Raw genomic sequence first — 15,888 nt, 5'->3', positions numbered from 1 at the left:
CATCAGAGACTCTCCAAACGTGACATGGCATCCGATCTGAATTCCAGCCAATTTTGCATTGAAAAAGTCAAACGGCGCTCCTTCCATTCTGAGCTCTGCCATGCGCCGAAACAGTCGTTCCCCCCCACAAATCAGGTATCAGCGTACTCAAGACAAATTGCACAATAACTTTTGCAGTCCAATTTCTCCTGTTACCCTTGGTAAAATAAAAAAAATTGAACCTGAAGTATTTTTTTGTGAAAAAAAGTTAGATGTTCATTTTTTTTTAAATATTCAAAAAAATTCCTGTGACGCACCTAAAGGGTTACTAAACTTCTTGAATGTGGTTTTGAGCACCTTAAGGGGTGCAGTTTTTAGAATGGTGTCACTTTTGGGTATTTTCTATCATATAGACCCCTCAAAGTGGCTTCAAATGTGATGTGGTCCTAAAAATAAAATGGTGTTGTAAAAATGAGAAATCGCTGGTCAACTTTTAACCCTTATAACTTCCTAACAAAAAAAATTTTGGTTCCAAAATTGTGCTGATGTAAAGTAAACATGTGGGAAATGGTAGTTATCAAGTTTTTTGTGTGCCGTATCTCTGATTTAAGGGCATAAAAATTCAAAGTTGGAAAATTGCAAAATTTTCAAAATTTTTGCCAAATTTCCATTTTTTTTTCACAAATAAACACAAGTTATTTGAATGAAATTTTACCACTAACATGAAGTACAATATGTCACGAGAAAACAATGTCAGAATCACCGGGATCCATGGAAGCGTTCCAGAGTTATGACCTCAAAGGTACAGTGGTCAGAATTGTAAAAATTGGCCCGGTCATGAACGTGCAAACCACCCTTGGGGGTGAAGGGGTTAAAGTGTTGTACAATACACTTTGTAATTTTCTATTGAGTACAAAACACCGTGACCAGCAAAAGGGAATTCATATTAAACACTATTCATGGTTCGGAAGCAGATGTTAGGCCACTTTTATCCACATGCCAAGTAAAAAATACTGAAAGTGCAAAAAAAATTTAAATGGGGAAGTCAGCACTACATCATGTTTTGTCATTTTAGTCCTGTGCTAGCTGCTATAAATAAAAGGGTATGAGTCAGTCTTCAGACATTTAATACCATAACTGCAAGTTGTAGGACCACAGTGCTCCAGATTGGTTTTTTTAAATACACACAAACCAGTTGCATAAAAGTATATATAAAAATACCATGTTTCTAAACATTTAATAGCAACCCAAACACCTCTATGCTTTAGTCTTTTCTACAAATACAGTTAAAGCACAGAAATGCATTTCCTTATCATATGGAAGATAAAGCAGGAGTATAAAATGTGAAGAAATACTTTGTATTTCTGCATTTGTTCATTTAAGACAGATAAAATGCATCCGTAAAAGCTCCAGGAAGAATGTGAAATAAACAGTTGGCTTTGCTCAGATACTTGAGGTCTGCTATATCCTACAGCTTTCAAAAGGTCTACCTATGACCACAAGTAATCAGTAGACTCAATAGTCTGAGAATTCATTACATATTTGTAACAGTTGAAGCTTTGAGACTTTTTTTCTACGTCACAGCTTCATATTGCAGACATTGACAAAACTGAAAAATGACACTTAAACCTCTAGCTGGAGCTTAGTTTACTGCAAAAGATATTATTGGGTGTACTGTATAACCAACTTACATCAAGTTCCCCTTGTAGAAAAAGGAGTAAGCCAATGAAACCATAAAAACAAGGGAAGTTGGAGCTCTGTTCATCCTAACCAATTAAAAAAAAAAAAATAAAGTCTTGATAAATGAGTAAACCAATAAAAAAAAAAAAACACAAAAAAAAAACAAAACACATTGACAGGATGTTGGTATTATATAAAAAAAAAGAAAAAAAGCTGTAAAATCAGAACATATTTATTAAAAAAAAGCAAATGAATATCAGTCAAGAACCACATGTGCAGTCTGCATATATAAAGCCCTAGAATTAGACCATTTTTTTATTACTGAAAATATTAATATACTACATATTAAATAATTCACTTAGAAAACATTGTCATGGTCCACTATTGTCATTATTGGCACTCATGTGAACACAACTTGCTGTACATTAAACTATGCTGAAAAGTGCATCATCTCCCCAATGAATAGCCATAGTCATTTATTCTATAGAACTATAGTTTATACAGCATTTTGTTCCTATAACATAGCACCTGGATTTCTAAATGTAATGAGGTCATAATGCATAAAATTTCTGTACAGAACGTGACTACAGTATGGATATCTCCAAATGGTGAGGACAGCACTAGTATGGCTTCTTTAAAAGTTTCCTAAGCACTTGTTAGAAACAGAAGGCATCCTGTGACTTGCGTGTGCACGAAGAACGCAAGTCACAGAAACCATTGTGCCTTCTCATGTATAAAACAGCCTGCAAACAAACCGCACCACACTTAAAATGTCATTGTTCGCCCCAATCATGATTCCACAAGTCTGGAGTGCCTCTAGCTAAAATATTCCTGGATTTTTTTTTTTATCAATGTGCAAAGTTTGTTTTTCTAGATTCATTTTCTTCATTGACAATCTCGCCCCAGCTGTTAGACATTTGGTTTGCGGTGGTAATCATGAGGACCCTGAGAATTCATGGCAGCCGAGTGCTTTGTGACAGCACCTGTTCTTGAAGACCCTAAACGTGGTCTGCGATAGCTGGTCTCTTAATGTCCAGAATTTGATGGACGCCTGCGTGGTCCAGATTTGCCAGCGATTGGTGGCTGTAAGACATAGAAGAATCAAATGAAAGCATAAGCAGATTCATGATAAACATGTTCATATAGATCTGAAACACAACAGTTGTCTGAGCAGCAGTAATCATCAATTCCAGAGACAACATATTTTTAGGTTAATCATCAAGTCTATGAGCTGAACATCTGATGGCTACACCCACAATAAGAAGCTTTTCAGTCACTAACATCAATTCTGAAGTCTTCCAGTCTCTTGAACTTGCTCAAATGGTTCTGTAACGTTGGGTTCACTGACAGATTCTCAACTTGAGCATATTTGAGGAAAGCCCAAAATTTCTCTAACCCATACAGATGACCTGATTAAAATGACAGACAAGAATGAGTTACTAATGCAGGACATGAATGACAAGCCTTTCAGAATTAAAAAAAAAAAAAAAATGTATGCTTTAGCAATGGGCCATTAATCCAGAATATGATTCATCATTTTAGATTTTCTGAATATATCAAGTTTGGATTTTAACACATTTAAACATATGATTTGTTCATAATAAGACGACATGTCATACCCATAGTAGATCGAACATAAAATTTTAGATTACCCGTTTCATAGTCTTTCAGAGTCTCCTCTTCAAAATCTTTGAATATATCTGGTCTGAATTTCGTTTCCAATCCGTAGCTATAAAACCGGAACAGGCATTGCAGACCGTACCTGTATGCAGAAGAATTAGGATATTTGCATTACGGGCTCAACAATCCATCATCACAGATGTTCCGGGGTAAATGCTAGCCCTTTAAGGTTCAAAGTCACCAGGGCAATTAGAAATTATCAATCATGGCAGTCATATCTGTACACAAATTGGTAGATGGAACCCAAGAACCAGTAAGACGTGGCTGTAGTGTTGCCTGCCCCCTCTAACTGCACTGCAGGAGGGTCCCAGGTTTCATGTTGGCACCATGTCTTCACACAAGTGGAAACTAGGTGCATGTATTAAACTATCTGCTGAAGTGAATGCATAGCACGCAAACTTTTGTACATCTAAGGTAAGCACATTTATATGCCTTAAAAAAAAAAAAAAAAAAAAAAAAAAAAAAAAAAAAATTGGAGAATTATGGTGTTCCTTTATTTATCCATATGCAAATTCTCTTCAGAGAAGAGAATTAGTACTGTTCTGCCACCTAAATGGAAGTAGCATTCCTACAAGTCAATATGGACCCTTCAACAAGCAAGGCTTAAAAGTCTCCCCACCTTGACATGTCACTCTCTGCAAAGAGAAACGTTTCCCCTTGGATTCCCGTCAGATGCCTCTCAACCAGCCAAAACAGACCTCACTTTACACCAACTAGGGGCAGTAGCCAGCAACAGTGTCTGCAAATTGACATTATAGTTTGACTTATCCCACGTCACAAGGCTCGTTGGAGGATCGATATCGACTTTTAGGATTGATACTTCGAACAGGTGGTGCTAGAGAGTTGTAGCCCTCTTCTCTGAAGAGACAATTTGCATATTTCCCAGAGGAGCATTGCAAGGCTTAAAGAAGTCTCCTAAAAAGAAACATTACCCATTTAATTTACCCAATAACCTTGAAAGGAATGAAAAAAAGTGTTGGGTCACAGCTCAGTTTGTGGCATGAACAGGCAGAATGCTGTTGTAGGGAAATTCAGGAATTCCAGGTTTATTAAAATGTGGTTTGCAAAACCAAATACAATTTAATTTGACAGTGAAATTAATGGGGCAGGGGATTTAAGGGGATTGCCCAGTGAATTAAAAAAAAAAAAAAAAAAATATTACTTGTGAATACCTAAAGTAGCTTGCCTGCATCTTTAGTGTTCATGTGAAGTTTTCTGTTGAGTGTATATTTTTCAGCTGTTTGTAGACTGGTCTTATCAGCCAGCAGAAACTCCTGTTTTGGATCTATCCCCCTCCGCCCTCACTGCAGGAATTCCCAGCCCCAGTAGTCAAGGTTTCAACATGCATCCCCAAATCACTGCTGCAGTCCCTGACCCCATACATGGTGCGCGACTTCCCAATGCTGCAGTCAGGTGATTACATAACGCAGCTCTCAGGGCAACACCAGCATGCTGGGGAGAGTAATACCTTCCCAGTGTCGAGAGCTGCAGTCACATATTACAGGTGGTGAAAAGAGAAAGTCTGAGGGGAGTCTGGTAGATGAAAGGGACAATATTGAGGGGCAAGACCAGAGGGGTGAGACTTGGAACACCAGATGGAAGACAGTCAAGCCACTCAGGTCACAAAGCAAATTTCTCCCAAATCTAAGTAAATGAGAACTACTGAATTTCCAGTCCCTAGAAAAGGGGCAAAGAGTGATGAAAACCATCAATTTTAATGAATACACTAATATAGTTTACTGATATCTGCAATTTGTTCTGCACACCGACTATTAGAAGAGTCGTTGATTAATCTTTATACTAAAAATATTTATGTATATTATCTATATCTATCCTGATGCCATGGAAAGCTCTGTACAGAAACCGCCAGTGCTCTTTCACACACTGACATCTGAAGCCAGTGGCCACCATCAGCTATAGCCCCGAGTGCTGTCCAAGTCAGAAGACACCAGATGGAACGTCAAGGACGCAGCTGAAAGTGGTCACCGACTACCTGCAGCGGTCAAGTGAGGAGGCAAGATCAGCAGGGAACACAGGCTGTGTGGATCTGGTAGTTGAGCGTTTATTCCACTCTCAGTCTAATTAGTTTTACAAAAATTAGTCACCACCTTCAATCTTTGCCAGCCACCAGATTAAAGCTAAAAGCAAAACACAAAACAAATATCCTGGAATAAAAAAGTAAAAAAAATATATTGCAAAAATTGCATGAAGGTGGTAATAATAGTAATAATAAGGGTATTTAGTTAACATCATTTTGATCAAAATAATGTAGAAGCCATCCCGCCACGTCACGGCAACCCTTGTGGGACAGTCCTAACTCTTGTATTTAAAACCTTTCCACTTGTCAAGTGACGTAAATGTGAACAAGGACAGAGGGACTGAACCACCAGTAATAGTATATGCCAGACAAGATGGATTTTCCAACTCAGAAACAGGGCAGTCACACCCTTATATGCACAGAATGCACAATGAAACAATTGAGAAACTGGGTCTGAGCAGAAAAAGTAAATTAATGTGCATGCAAAATGTAATTGCATATGAACACATGACCTTAACTAAACACATTATGTTAACTAAATACCCTTATTATTACTATTACTACCTTCATGCAATTTTTGCAATATATTTTTTTACTTTTTTATTCCAGGATATTTGTTTTGTGTTTTGCTTTTCTCTGTGTAAAGGTCATGTGTTCATATGCAATTACATTTTGCATGCACATTAATTTACTTTTTCTGCTCAGACCCAGTTTCTCAATTGTTTCATTGTGCATTCTGTGCATATAAGGGTGTGACCGCCCTGTTTCTGAGTTGGAAAATCCATCCTGTCTGGCCTATACTATTACTGGTGGTTCAGTCCCTCTGTCCTTGTTCACATTTACGTCACTTGACAAGTGGAAAGGTTTTAAATACAAGAGTTAGGACTGTCCCACAAGGGTTGCCGTGACGTGGCGGGATGGCTTCTACATTATTTTGATCAAAATTATGTTAACTAAATACCCTTATTATTACTATTATTACTACCTTCATGCAATTTTTGCAATATATTTTTTTACTTTTTTATTCCAGGATATTTGTTTTGTGTTTTGCTTTTCTCAGATTAAAGCTAGCAGTTCATCCATGCAGGACTTCTATAGTCACAGATACATTTCACAACAAAGGCTGTTCTGTGGCCATATTAGGGCTTTAGGGTTTGTAAGTTATGAAATGAATATCAAATGTACACAACACATTGGGTGTTACGGTTGCAGCGACATCCTAGTACATAAACTTTTGGTATAAGGTCTTCCTTATGGAAGTACCGCAAGAAAAAAAAAAAAAAAAAAAACCACACATTTTAAAGTGGTGGTCCTGTTACAGGTAATTGTTTGTTCTGCCTACCTGTAGTTCTCTCTGGCTTCTTCCACAGCAAAAAGTCTAAATTCCTCATACATTTTTTTGTTGAAGTTCTCTCGGAGAAACAAACACCAGAAGTGGAATAGCGTGTTCATCTCCGAGGATTGGCCAATTCCCAATCTAGCTCTTTCTGAAAAGCAAAGGCAGATAAGCTTTTAGACCTGGTTAAGGACATGACTATTTGGAATGCGATGCATAAATTTGTCTTCAACAAATAAGGCTTATTTGTAGCATACATACCCAAAGACTGGGCAAAAAACATTTTCCACACTGAAGGTTTTGCTAGATTTCTCCTTGGAGATGCACAATATTGACGTATATTGGTTTGTATATTTTATCTGAGCAATAATGTTTTATGTGTGTAGCACAGTTTCCATAAGAAGACCTCACTATTCCCAATTTGTGTAGAGCTGATAAAGGCTAATGGCACAGTGTTTTATGTAAACCAATAAATCAGTGCAGAGCATACAGCATTAGACCATGCAGGCAGAGCATATGCCTTCTATTGTCCACTAGAGGGTGACAAAATGCTGAACTTATAAAGTTGCAGTAAGGAATAGTGATTATTGTAAGAATGTGGCTTCTGCATTAGGGAAATAAATCACTCTGCAAGAACATCTGCCAATTATTGACCTGATATGTCCTTAGCCATTCTGTGTAGTAAAACACTGCACTTTTCAATACGTTAAGCAATAGGCGGTGGGAAGAGAAACAACGTGCAATACAGAGACCTCACATTTGAGCTATTAGGAATATTCTCCAACAGATACAGAAGGCTTTAATTTGTGTGAGCAGAGCCTTATGTAAAATTGGAAGATGGCTTGTAATGGAATATATCTGTTCAGGATTAAAGGTAAAATATTTAAAGGGCATTATCCAGGATAATTTTATTTTGTCTCTCAAGGGGCCAGGAACCGATAGGTGTTCAACAACTACCTGTCTATTCTGTCAGTCACTGGCTCAGAGTGGTCATGCACCTCTCTTGCCGCTGCACTTACTCTTCTGGGCTGCTTTGTAGAGTGAGAGTGACTGCCAGCGTCCTGTTCATGGACTGCCTGCTGTCAGTCAACATAACATCAACAGTTACACCCCATCAACAGAACAGAGCGGAGCGAAACGGAAGAGAAGCCGAATAGTCCCGATGACTCCTCTAAAAAGAATACACAACTTATATCATAACGAACATGTGCTTAGCATGACAATTTACATTCATTAGTAAAATTTGCTTACCAAAATACATGTCTCACAGAAGAGAAAATGGACAAAGCAATGTACTGGATGAATATCAGAGAGTAGAGCTCAGTTAGTCACTTATTTAGCCAAAGACTAGTCAGTGCTCACCATTCAGGCATCTCTGCCGATACTTGCAATATACTTGCTGATTAAACCCATACTTTAAGAGTTCATGAGAAGGGTGGTGGTTCTTGGGTAGAGCATGAGATGTGCTTACAGGCACTGTCGCATCTGAGGGGGACGCGTTGGAACTGCCAGAAAGGAATTAGACACTGGTAAATCCTCAACCCAGTATAGAACTTGACATCTTAAAGATTAAGTCTCACCAGCTCAAAAGAATCCAGTTTTTGTTCATCTCCACCGATTTAAGGAAGGTGGCCATATGTTTTTCTATTGACAAGGGGGTCATGTCTTAGGCTGCTCTGCATTATTACCCCGTGAGCAATGTCACACTAACATTTACTAAAAATTGCCCACATCTCAAACTATGGCAGATTTAAAAATTATAATATACACATATCCATACATATACACTTATTATACTATACACACACACACACTTTAAAATACTCAAGGAAGCAGCAGGAATGAAATAAGAGCAATAACTGCCACGTTAAAACAAAACTTTCTCTCCTCACAAATGTAGCCAAGGTCAGGGCCCTTTCTGTGAGCCTTGTAAATAAGCCCCATCAGTAGAGGATTTGGACAGGATTTGCACCTTGAACATCTGTTTTACAGCAAATTATTGTAAAACAGGTCTGTCTTTCAGATGTGAATACAGTTGAACACTTCAGTGCCAATGCAGGGGCAGTGTAGTGGAGCATTGTCAGCCACTGCCCCAATGTGCAACATAATGTTCATTTAACCCCTTTACCCCCAAGGGTGGTTTGCATGTTAATGACCAGGCCAATATTTTACAATTCTGACCACTGTCCCTTTATGAGGTAATAACTCTGAAACGATTCCATGGATCCCAGTGATTCTGACATTGTTTTCTCGTGACATCGTACTTCATGCTAGTGGTAAAATTTCTTTGATAGGACTTGTGTTTGTGAAAAAAAAAAAAATGGAAATTTGGCACAAATTTTGCAACTTTCCAACTTAGAATTTTCATGCCCTTAAGTCACAGAGATATGTCACAAAATACTCAAGTAACATTTCCCACATGTTTACGTCAGCACAATTTTGGAACCAAAATTTTTTTTGTTTGGAAGTTATAAGGGTTAAACATTGACCAGTGATCTCATTTTTACAACACCCAAAAGTGACACCATTCTAAAAACTGCACTCCTCAAGGTGCTCAAAACCACATTCAAGAAGTTTATTAACCTTTCAGGTGCTTCACAGGAATTTGGAATGTTTAAAAACATTAAACATTTAACTTTTTTTCCCACAAAAAATTTACTTCAGATTTTTTTTTATTTTACCAAGGGCAACAGGAGAAATTGGACCCCAAAAATTGTTGTGCAATTTGTCCTAATTATACCAATACCCCCATATGTGGGGTAATCCACCCTTTGGGTGCATGGAAGAGCTCAGAAAGAAAGGAGCTCCGTTTTACTTTTCCAAAGCAAAATTGGCTGGAATTAAGATCAGACACCATGTCAAGTTTGCAGAGCCCCTGATTAGTCTAAACAGTGGAAACCCCCCCCCCCCCCCCCCAAGAGACACCATTTGACACCCCCAAGGAACTTCTCTACATGTGTGGTGAGCACTTTTTATCCCCAAGGGCTTCACAGAAGTTTATAGCGTAGAGCCGTTAAATTAAAAAAAACAAAAAAAACAAAAAAACAAAAAAAACCCGAAAGGTAAATTCGATGTCACCCCGGTCACTGACACTGCATTCCCAGCAGCTCATTCACCAGTGGTTTTCAGGTGGGATGGTTACCTCGTGGCACCGTCCAGGTTGAAAACTGTGTATCCCCCAGATACAGTTAAGTCATACCAGTAATAGGTTTTCCAGAAGTCCATCATAACAGGACAATCAGGAGGTAGTCCTTCATATCCTTGATAGGGACAGGAACATACAAGAGGTTAAAATGCACCTCCCTTCACCACCAGTGATTTTCCAAGTACAAAAAAAAAAAAAAAAAAAACACGGGGGAACCACTGGCAAATAGGGATCTAAACCCGACCCAAACTAATTATGTAGCACTATAAAGAAAGAAAAAAGGAATGGGTCACACGGGATCACCTGAGGCAGGATTTCAGCATTGAAAAGTTAACAATCTTTATTGAGACACTTAAGACAAGTACATAAACATTTAAAACCATTAAAAACCGTCACACATGTGACATACAAAAAGTCATTAGGTTCACAAAAGAACCAAAATCTCACAGCTATAACACCAAAAGTGTTTCTGACCTAAAGGGAAAGACCTATTACCATATAAATAGCATACCATAATCAGGACATCTTACAAATGTAATCGATGTTACAACCTTGCACATTTTGTACACATATAAAGGCTGTGAAAAATACCTCTAAGATTAAATATTGCAAAAGACATATAAAGCATTCCATACATACATATAAGGACAGGACTTATAGGCCATGTGACCAAAATAAATTGCTCCCATAAGAATTACCCAGTCCTTGAGGTAGTTGGGTCGCCCTCCCAGGGCTGTGGGGTACTCTGTACTGGGCCAGTATCAGTGGGATGTGTCACAGCAGCAGTGACCCGGTCCGTGGCTCTGGGCGCCCAAGAAAAAGGGGAATTGCAATGGTGGAATGTGATGGATCGAATGAGTAGTTCGTGACGCCACCTGTGGTGTTCGGCAAGTGAGGTGTTAAGCCGACGCTGCATGCAGATCCTCTGGGACTGATTGAGTGTTGCAGCCAAGATGGTGAAGCTCCCCACAGGTGGAGCTGTAGTCCCAGGGCAGTGTAGATGTAGGGGTAGATGAGAGACACAGGCAGTGCAGAAGCTGGTACTCAGATGTAGCGGTACCCGGTGTGTTGGCGCAGGAATGAATGGAGGACACCAGGGCTTGTAGTTCCAAAGCTTTACTCACAGTCTGTAGTACACACAGGTGCCTGCCTCCGTGCTGTGTCCTCCAGGTCAGGGACCCAGTCAACCTCCAGGCAAGATAGGATGCTCCCTTCCTGAACATCTCCTCTATAGCGTCTTTGAATGAAGTACTCCTAGTACTGAGTTACACGGGAGTTCCTCCTGACAGATGTTCCCAAGAACTCTACTTGTACGGCAGACAGCTGTAGCCTGCTTCGGGGACTCCTTTCTCCCAAGTCCCGGCTCACTATCCAAGTTGCTGTTGTGCCCCGAAGTCTTAGATGGGAGTAGTGCATTTACAGCCCACTACTCCACCGGTGTCTGCTGCAGAACCATTAGTGTCCATACAACCTCGGGGACCGGGCCCTAGCCTTGCGCTTAGAACTTCTAGGCAGGGTTCTTCCTCTAACCCACGTCCTCTATTCCCTTTTACTCCTACGTTACATACTCTTCTTTCCTTCTTATGGAAGATCAAATTTCTGTTCAATGTCTTTCTCCTTTCCTTTCCCGTGCCAGCAGACCCAGGTCACTGAGATCTGCTGCTGCAGCACCTCCTTCCTCCATCCCTCTCCCGGGGATCTTCTCTCCTCACTGACTGACTGACATTCTAAACCTTCCCGCTCTTTTATGTATTCTAACTCCACCCGCCTCCCAGCACGTCTCGTGTTCCAAGCAGGGAACCACCAAAGGTGCTCTGCTACACTCCAAGCAGGGAGCCGCAATGTGGCTTTGCTGAACTACTGTGTTGTGTGGGATGCGAGTGTTGGAGTGTGGTTAGGAGCCTCCAACTTACCTTACCTGGAAGGTGGCATACCACACCTCAGGAGGAGGTGCAGTACCTCTCTGGCAACTGAACCCTCAGGGGCACCACATATTTACACACTAAAGTGCTTGGATATAGAGTCCCTATATAGAATCACAGAAACATAAGTCCAATTGCCCCTGTATGCCACACTATATCCACCCTTAGTGGGCCTACAGGAATAAGCAATTGAAAAAATAAATTACTCAAAACATATTGCAGCATATCACTAAATTATCCATAGGAGTTACATATATAGGGCAAGGCAAGATTCCACCTGTAAACCCACCAAAAATGTATCTGCCTTTTCAATACCCTATTTCTTTAGGCCTGTAAGATTCAATGGTAAATGTTACAATAGCCGTCTATAGAAGGTACAGCACATGTCCCTAAGAAGTCTGAGCCAAGTGACCATCTGTAAAGGTACTGTCACACTAAGCGATATTGCTAGCAATATCGCTATAACTTGTGACGTTATAGCGATATTGCTAGCGATATCGCTGTGTCTGATACTTACCTACGACCGGCTCCCCCGCTGGTTATCGCTGATCGCGCGAGAACGTCCTGGACTGTTTCTCGTCGTCAGCTTCCTGTGGAGAGACGAGAGTGGAGCCGGGCAGGAGGACATCAGGAAAGTAGTGACCCCCGACCCCAGTGATGTCGCTGGTGAGATCTGCCTGTGTGGCAGCTCACTAGCGACCACTTAGCGATGCACCAGCAATCCTGACCGCATCATATCGCTGGTTGGGATCGCTGGTACGTCGCTAAGTGTGACAGTACCTTAAGTTGGAGTGAAGCATGAGATAGCCATGTGTACAAAATGTGCAAGGTTGTAACATCGATTACATTTGTAAGATGTCATTTAATGATTTTAACTATTTATGTACTTGTCTTAAGTGTCTCAACAAAGATTGTTAACTTTTCAATGCTGAAATCCTGCCTCAGGTGATCCCCTGTGTGGCCCATTCCTTTTTTCTTTTATAATGATTTTCCAAGTACCACACCAGGATGGATGCAACCATTTTATTCAGTTTCCTTCTACAAAAGTTACCTTCACATAGATAGGAATTTTAAAGGGATGAAATGTAATGGGTGCAGTGATGGACTCCTGGAAAACAGATTACCGGTAGGACTAAAGCCTACTTTATATGACAACACCATCAGGAGAATACCAGAGGATACATTCAGGGTGCGACTACTGTTTGGAGGACCCTTTTTATCAGGCCAAAAGATGGCCTTCTGAAGACGTCCAGTTTATAATGTCTACAAAAGGTTAAGATTTGTTCACGTTGCAGCTCTGCAGATTTGGCCCACCGAGGTCCCTGGTCAATCTGCCCACGATGTGACTACTGTTCTAGCACAATGGACTGATGCTGTCCTGAGATCTTCCTTCTGCTGAATCGGTTAGGCTGATCACTCACCTAACCCATCCTGCCAATGTTGCTTTTGACATCTCTTTCTCAGCAAATTGTAAGATAAGACTGGGATCTATTTGCCAGTCCTTAGTGGTTTCCAGGATTGGAGGACCATCCTTCTGATATCTAAAGAATGAAATGCAATCTATTTACCATTTTTTTTTTTTTATAGGTTTTGGCAGAAGGGGGCCAAGATTCTTGGCTCATGTGGAAGGTTGTTACCACTTTTGGTAGGAAGGCTGGATTTAGCCTCAAGATTATGCAGTCATCTAGGATTCTTAGGTATGGATCTTTGATGGATAATGACTATTTCCTCAATCCATCTTGATGTAGTTATGGTGACCATTAAGGCAGTTTTTAAAGGAGAGAAATTGTAGGCCTGAATTCTCTAATGGTTCATTAAGACCATTTAAATTCCGTATCAGGATGGAAGTTTTAACATTGGGCCTCACCCTACCATACTTGTGGCTTTGATGAATCGCTCAACCCAGGGATGACCTACAAGGAACCCTAATCCTCCTGGGCCTGGAATCAAGAACTCCTAATCCACAGGAAAGGTAAAAAGGATCCTCTTGTATATCGGTCAGATATCAGGACAGGAAAAACAGGTGGTTGGTGGAGGTAGGGACCTTTTAACCTCTTGTGTGTTCCTGTCCCTCTCAGATATGAAGGATGACAACCTGATAGTACAGTCAGGAGGGACATCCTGGAAAGTTCAATTTTGGTCTTGTCTGACAACTACACCTTCCTCCATAGATTTAGGGAGTCTACTACACTTCTTTTGGCAAAATAAAAATGAGCCTTACAGTTTGTGTGTAAAGGTTTTTCTGCCCATTCTTCCATAAAGGCTACCTCTATAGAGAGTACGGCTTCTTGTGGGCATATGGACAGATACTCCAGCCTGCTAGGGAACTCTGCAGCGCCTTCATGGTTACCTTTGGTCTCTGTGCTGCCTCTGATTATTGCCCTCCTTATCCAGGCTGAGAGTTTTGGTGGGCAGTCTTCTCTTGGCAGGTTTGTTGTAGTATGTTCTTTCCATTGGATAATGGACTTGATTGTCCTCTGGAGGATCAGATATTGGAATCTTTTTTTTTAAAAAAAAATAAAAAATAACCCAATCCTGACTTGTTTGGAGGTGTTCCTGATCTTCATTGTGTTTGGTTAGTGGTACCTCTTTGTTAATGGTACCTCTTTGTTAATGGTGTTGCAGCCTTTGTGGCCTTTCAGAAATAGTGTTTATATTAGGGATGGGCGAATCCTGAAATACTCGGAATCGCTAGACTCTAACGAGTCCGACTCGGAAACTCGCTATTCGTTGCAAGTCTAGCGAGTCCAATGTTCATGAATTTGGGATGCGAGTATTGCAGCGATTCCTGTGCTGCCATTTTTTTTTTACTCTTTAGGAATGCATTGTTCCGCTTACTTCCCGCATGTGGCTGTGCACACCATGCGGAAAGTAAGCAGAACAATTGCGGATGGTACCCACGGTCCGGAGGAGAGGAGGAGACTGTCCTCCGGGCTTTGGGTACCATATCCCTGTAAAAAATAGAATTTAAAAATAAAAAATATTGTTATTCTCACCCTCCGACGTCCCACGCAGCCTTCCCGCCTCTCCACGCATCCGTTCCCAGTAGTCCTTTGCGAAAATGCCCGCGATAGCGTCCACCATTTTTTATTTTTTTTTACATTTTATCTTTAACTACTGATGCTGCATAGGCAGCCTCAGTAGTAAAAAGTTGGTCACACTTGTCAAACACTGTTTGACGAGTGTGACCAACCTGTCAATCAGTTCTCCAAGCGATGCTACAGATCGCTTGGAAAACGCTAGCACTTTGCAAGCTAATTACGCTTGCAAAACGCTAGTTTTTCCGCGGGAAAATTGCGGGTATTTTATAATGCGACTTTCCCGCGGAATGGAATTCCGGAATTCTCGCGGTAATTTCCGCAAGAGTTCCGGTACGTGTACACTTAGCCTTAAACTCTGAAAAAACTAGGATTGCCATTGATTTGCATTGGACTCGTTACTATGCGAGTAATCGCTTGGAAACTTGCAGAGTACCGACTCCTGCGAGTCCCCTACTACTCGCAGAGTAACGAGTAGATTCGCCCATCCCTAGTTTATATACCAACAGACCTTGTGACACTCACATTATACACAGGTGGATTTCCTTTCAATAAGCATGTGACTTATGAAGACAATTGCTTGCACCAGAAAATCTTAGGGGCTTCATAGCATATGCCCAATTTTAGCCATTTGATCCCATAAATGTATGCCTACATTTTTTTTCACTTGACTCCACCAACTTAGACTATTTAGTGCTAATGCATCACACAAACTGAATTACAGAAATATTTATTTAAACAGATTGTATTGTAACAAAACAGGTAAAAAGCCAAAGGAGGTGGGAGAATACTTTATGCAAATCACTGTAGATTGAGCTGACCCGAAACTGAAATTGATCACTGTATTCAGCTTGGAGATTTATTCCTGTAAATCACAGTTGCTCTGGCACTGCATTCATGTACAGACAATGGTTCTAGTTCATGTAGCAATCTATAAATATGCTTCATGATAAACTGAAAAATCCTTAAAAAAACCTCAAACTTAGTTTTGAGATTAAGAGGAGGATTTGGCAGTTTCTTTTACAAAAACTCAGTGTAAGTTTGGATGTGTTGACACTTTTAGGAACAGC

General features: G+C 40.4%; 1 protein-coding gene across 1 annotated transcript in view; it reads right to left on the bottom strand.

The window, feature by feature from the left end:
* Nucleotides 1-1,875: 1,875 nt before the first annotated feature.
* The window catches only part of LARP1B (La ribonucleoprotein 1B), a 67,259-nt gene continuing 53,246 nt past the window's right edge, over nucleotides 1,876-15,888 (bottom strand). Inside the window, exons 7-11 of the mRNA XM_073572073.1 lie at nucleotides 8,076-8,218; nucleotides 6,720-6,864; nucleotides 3,312-3,421; nucleotides 2,941-3,068; nucleotides 1,876-2,742 (exon numbers count right to left, since the gene is read on the bottom strand). Of these exons, the coding sequence (XP_073428174.1) occupies nucleotides 2,686-2,742; nucleotides 2,941-3,068; nucleotides 3,312-3,421; nucleotides 6,720-6,864; nucleotides 8,076-8,218 (583 nt within the window). The 3' untranslated portion in view covers nucleotides 1,876-2,685. The remainder of the gene's footprint in view (nucleotides 2,743-2,940; nucleotides 3,069-3,311; nucleotides 3,422-6,719; nucleotides 6,865-8,075; nucleotides 8,219-15,888) is intronic.

This window comes from Dendrobates tinctorius, unplaced genomic scaffold (assembly GCF_039654945.1).
Source record: "Dendrobates tinctorius isolate UK_male_01 unplaced genomic scaffold, ASM3965494v1 ptg000030l, whole genome shotgun sequence".
Classification (NCBI taxonomy): domain Eukaryota; kingdom Metazoa; phylum Chordata; class Amphibia; order Anura; family Dendrobatidae; genus Dendrobates; species Dendrobates tinctorius.
Note: the sequence above shows the minus strand (reverse complement) of the source record. Positions and strands in the feature narration are given on the sequence as shown.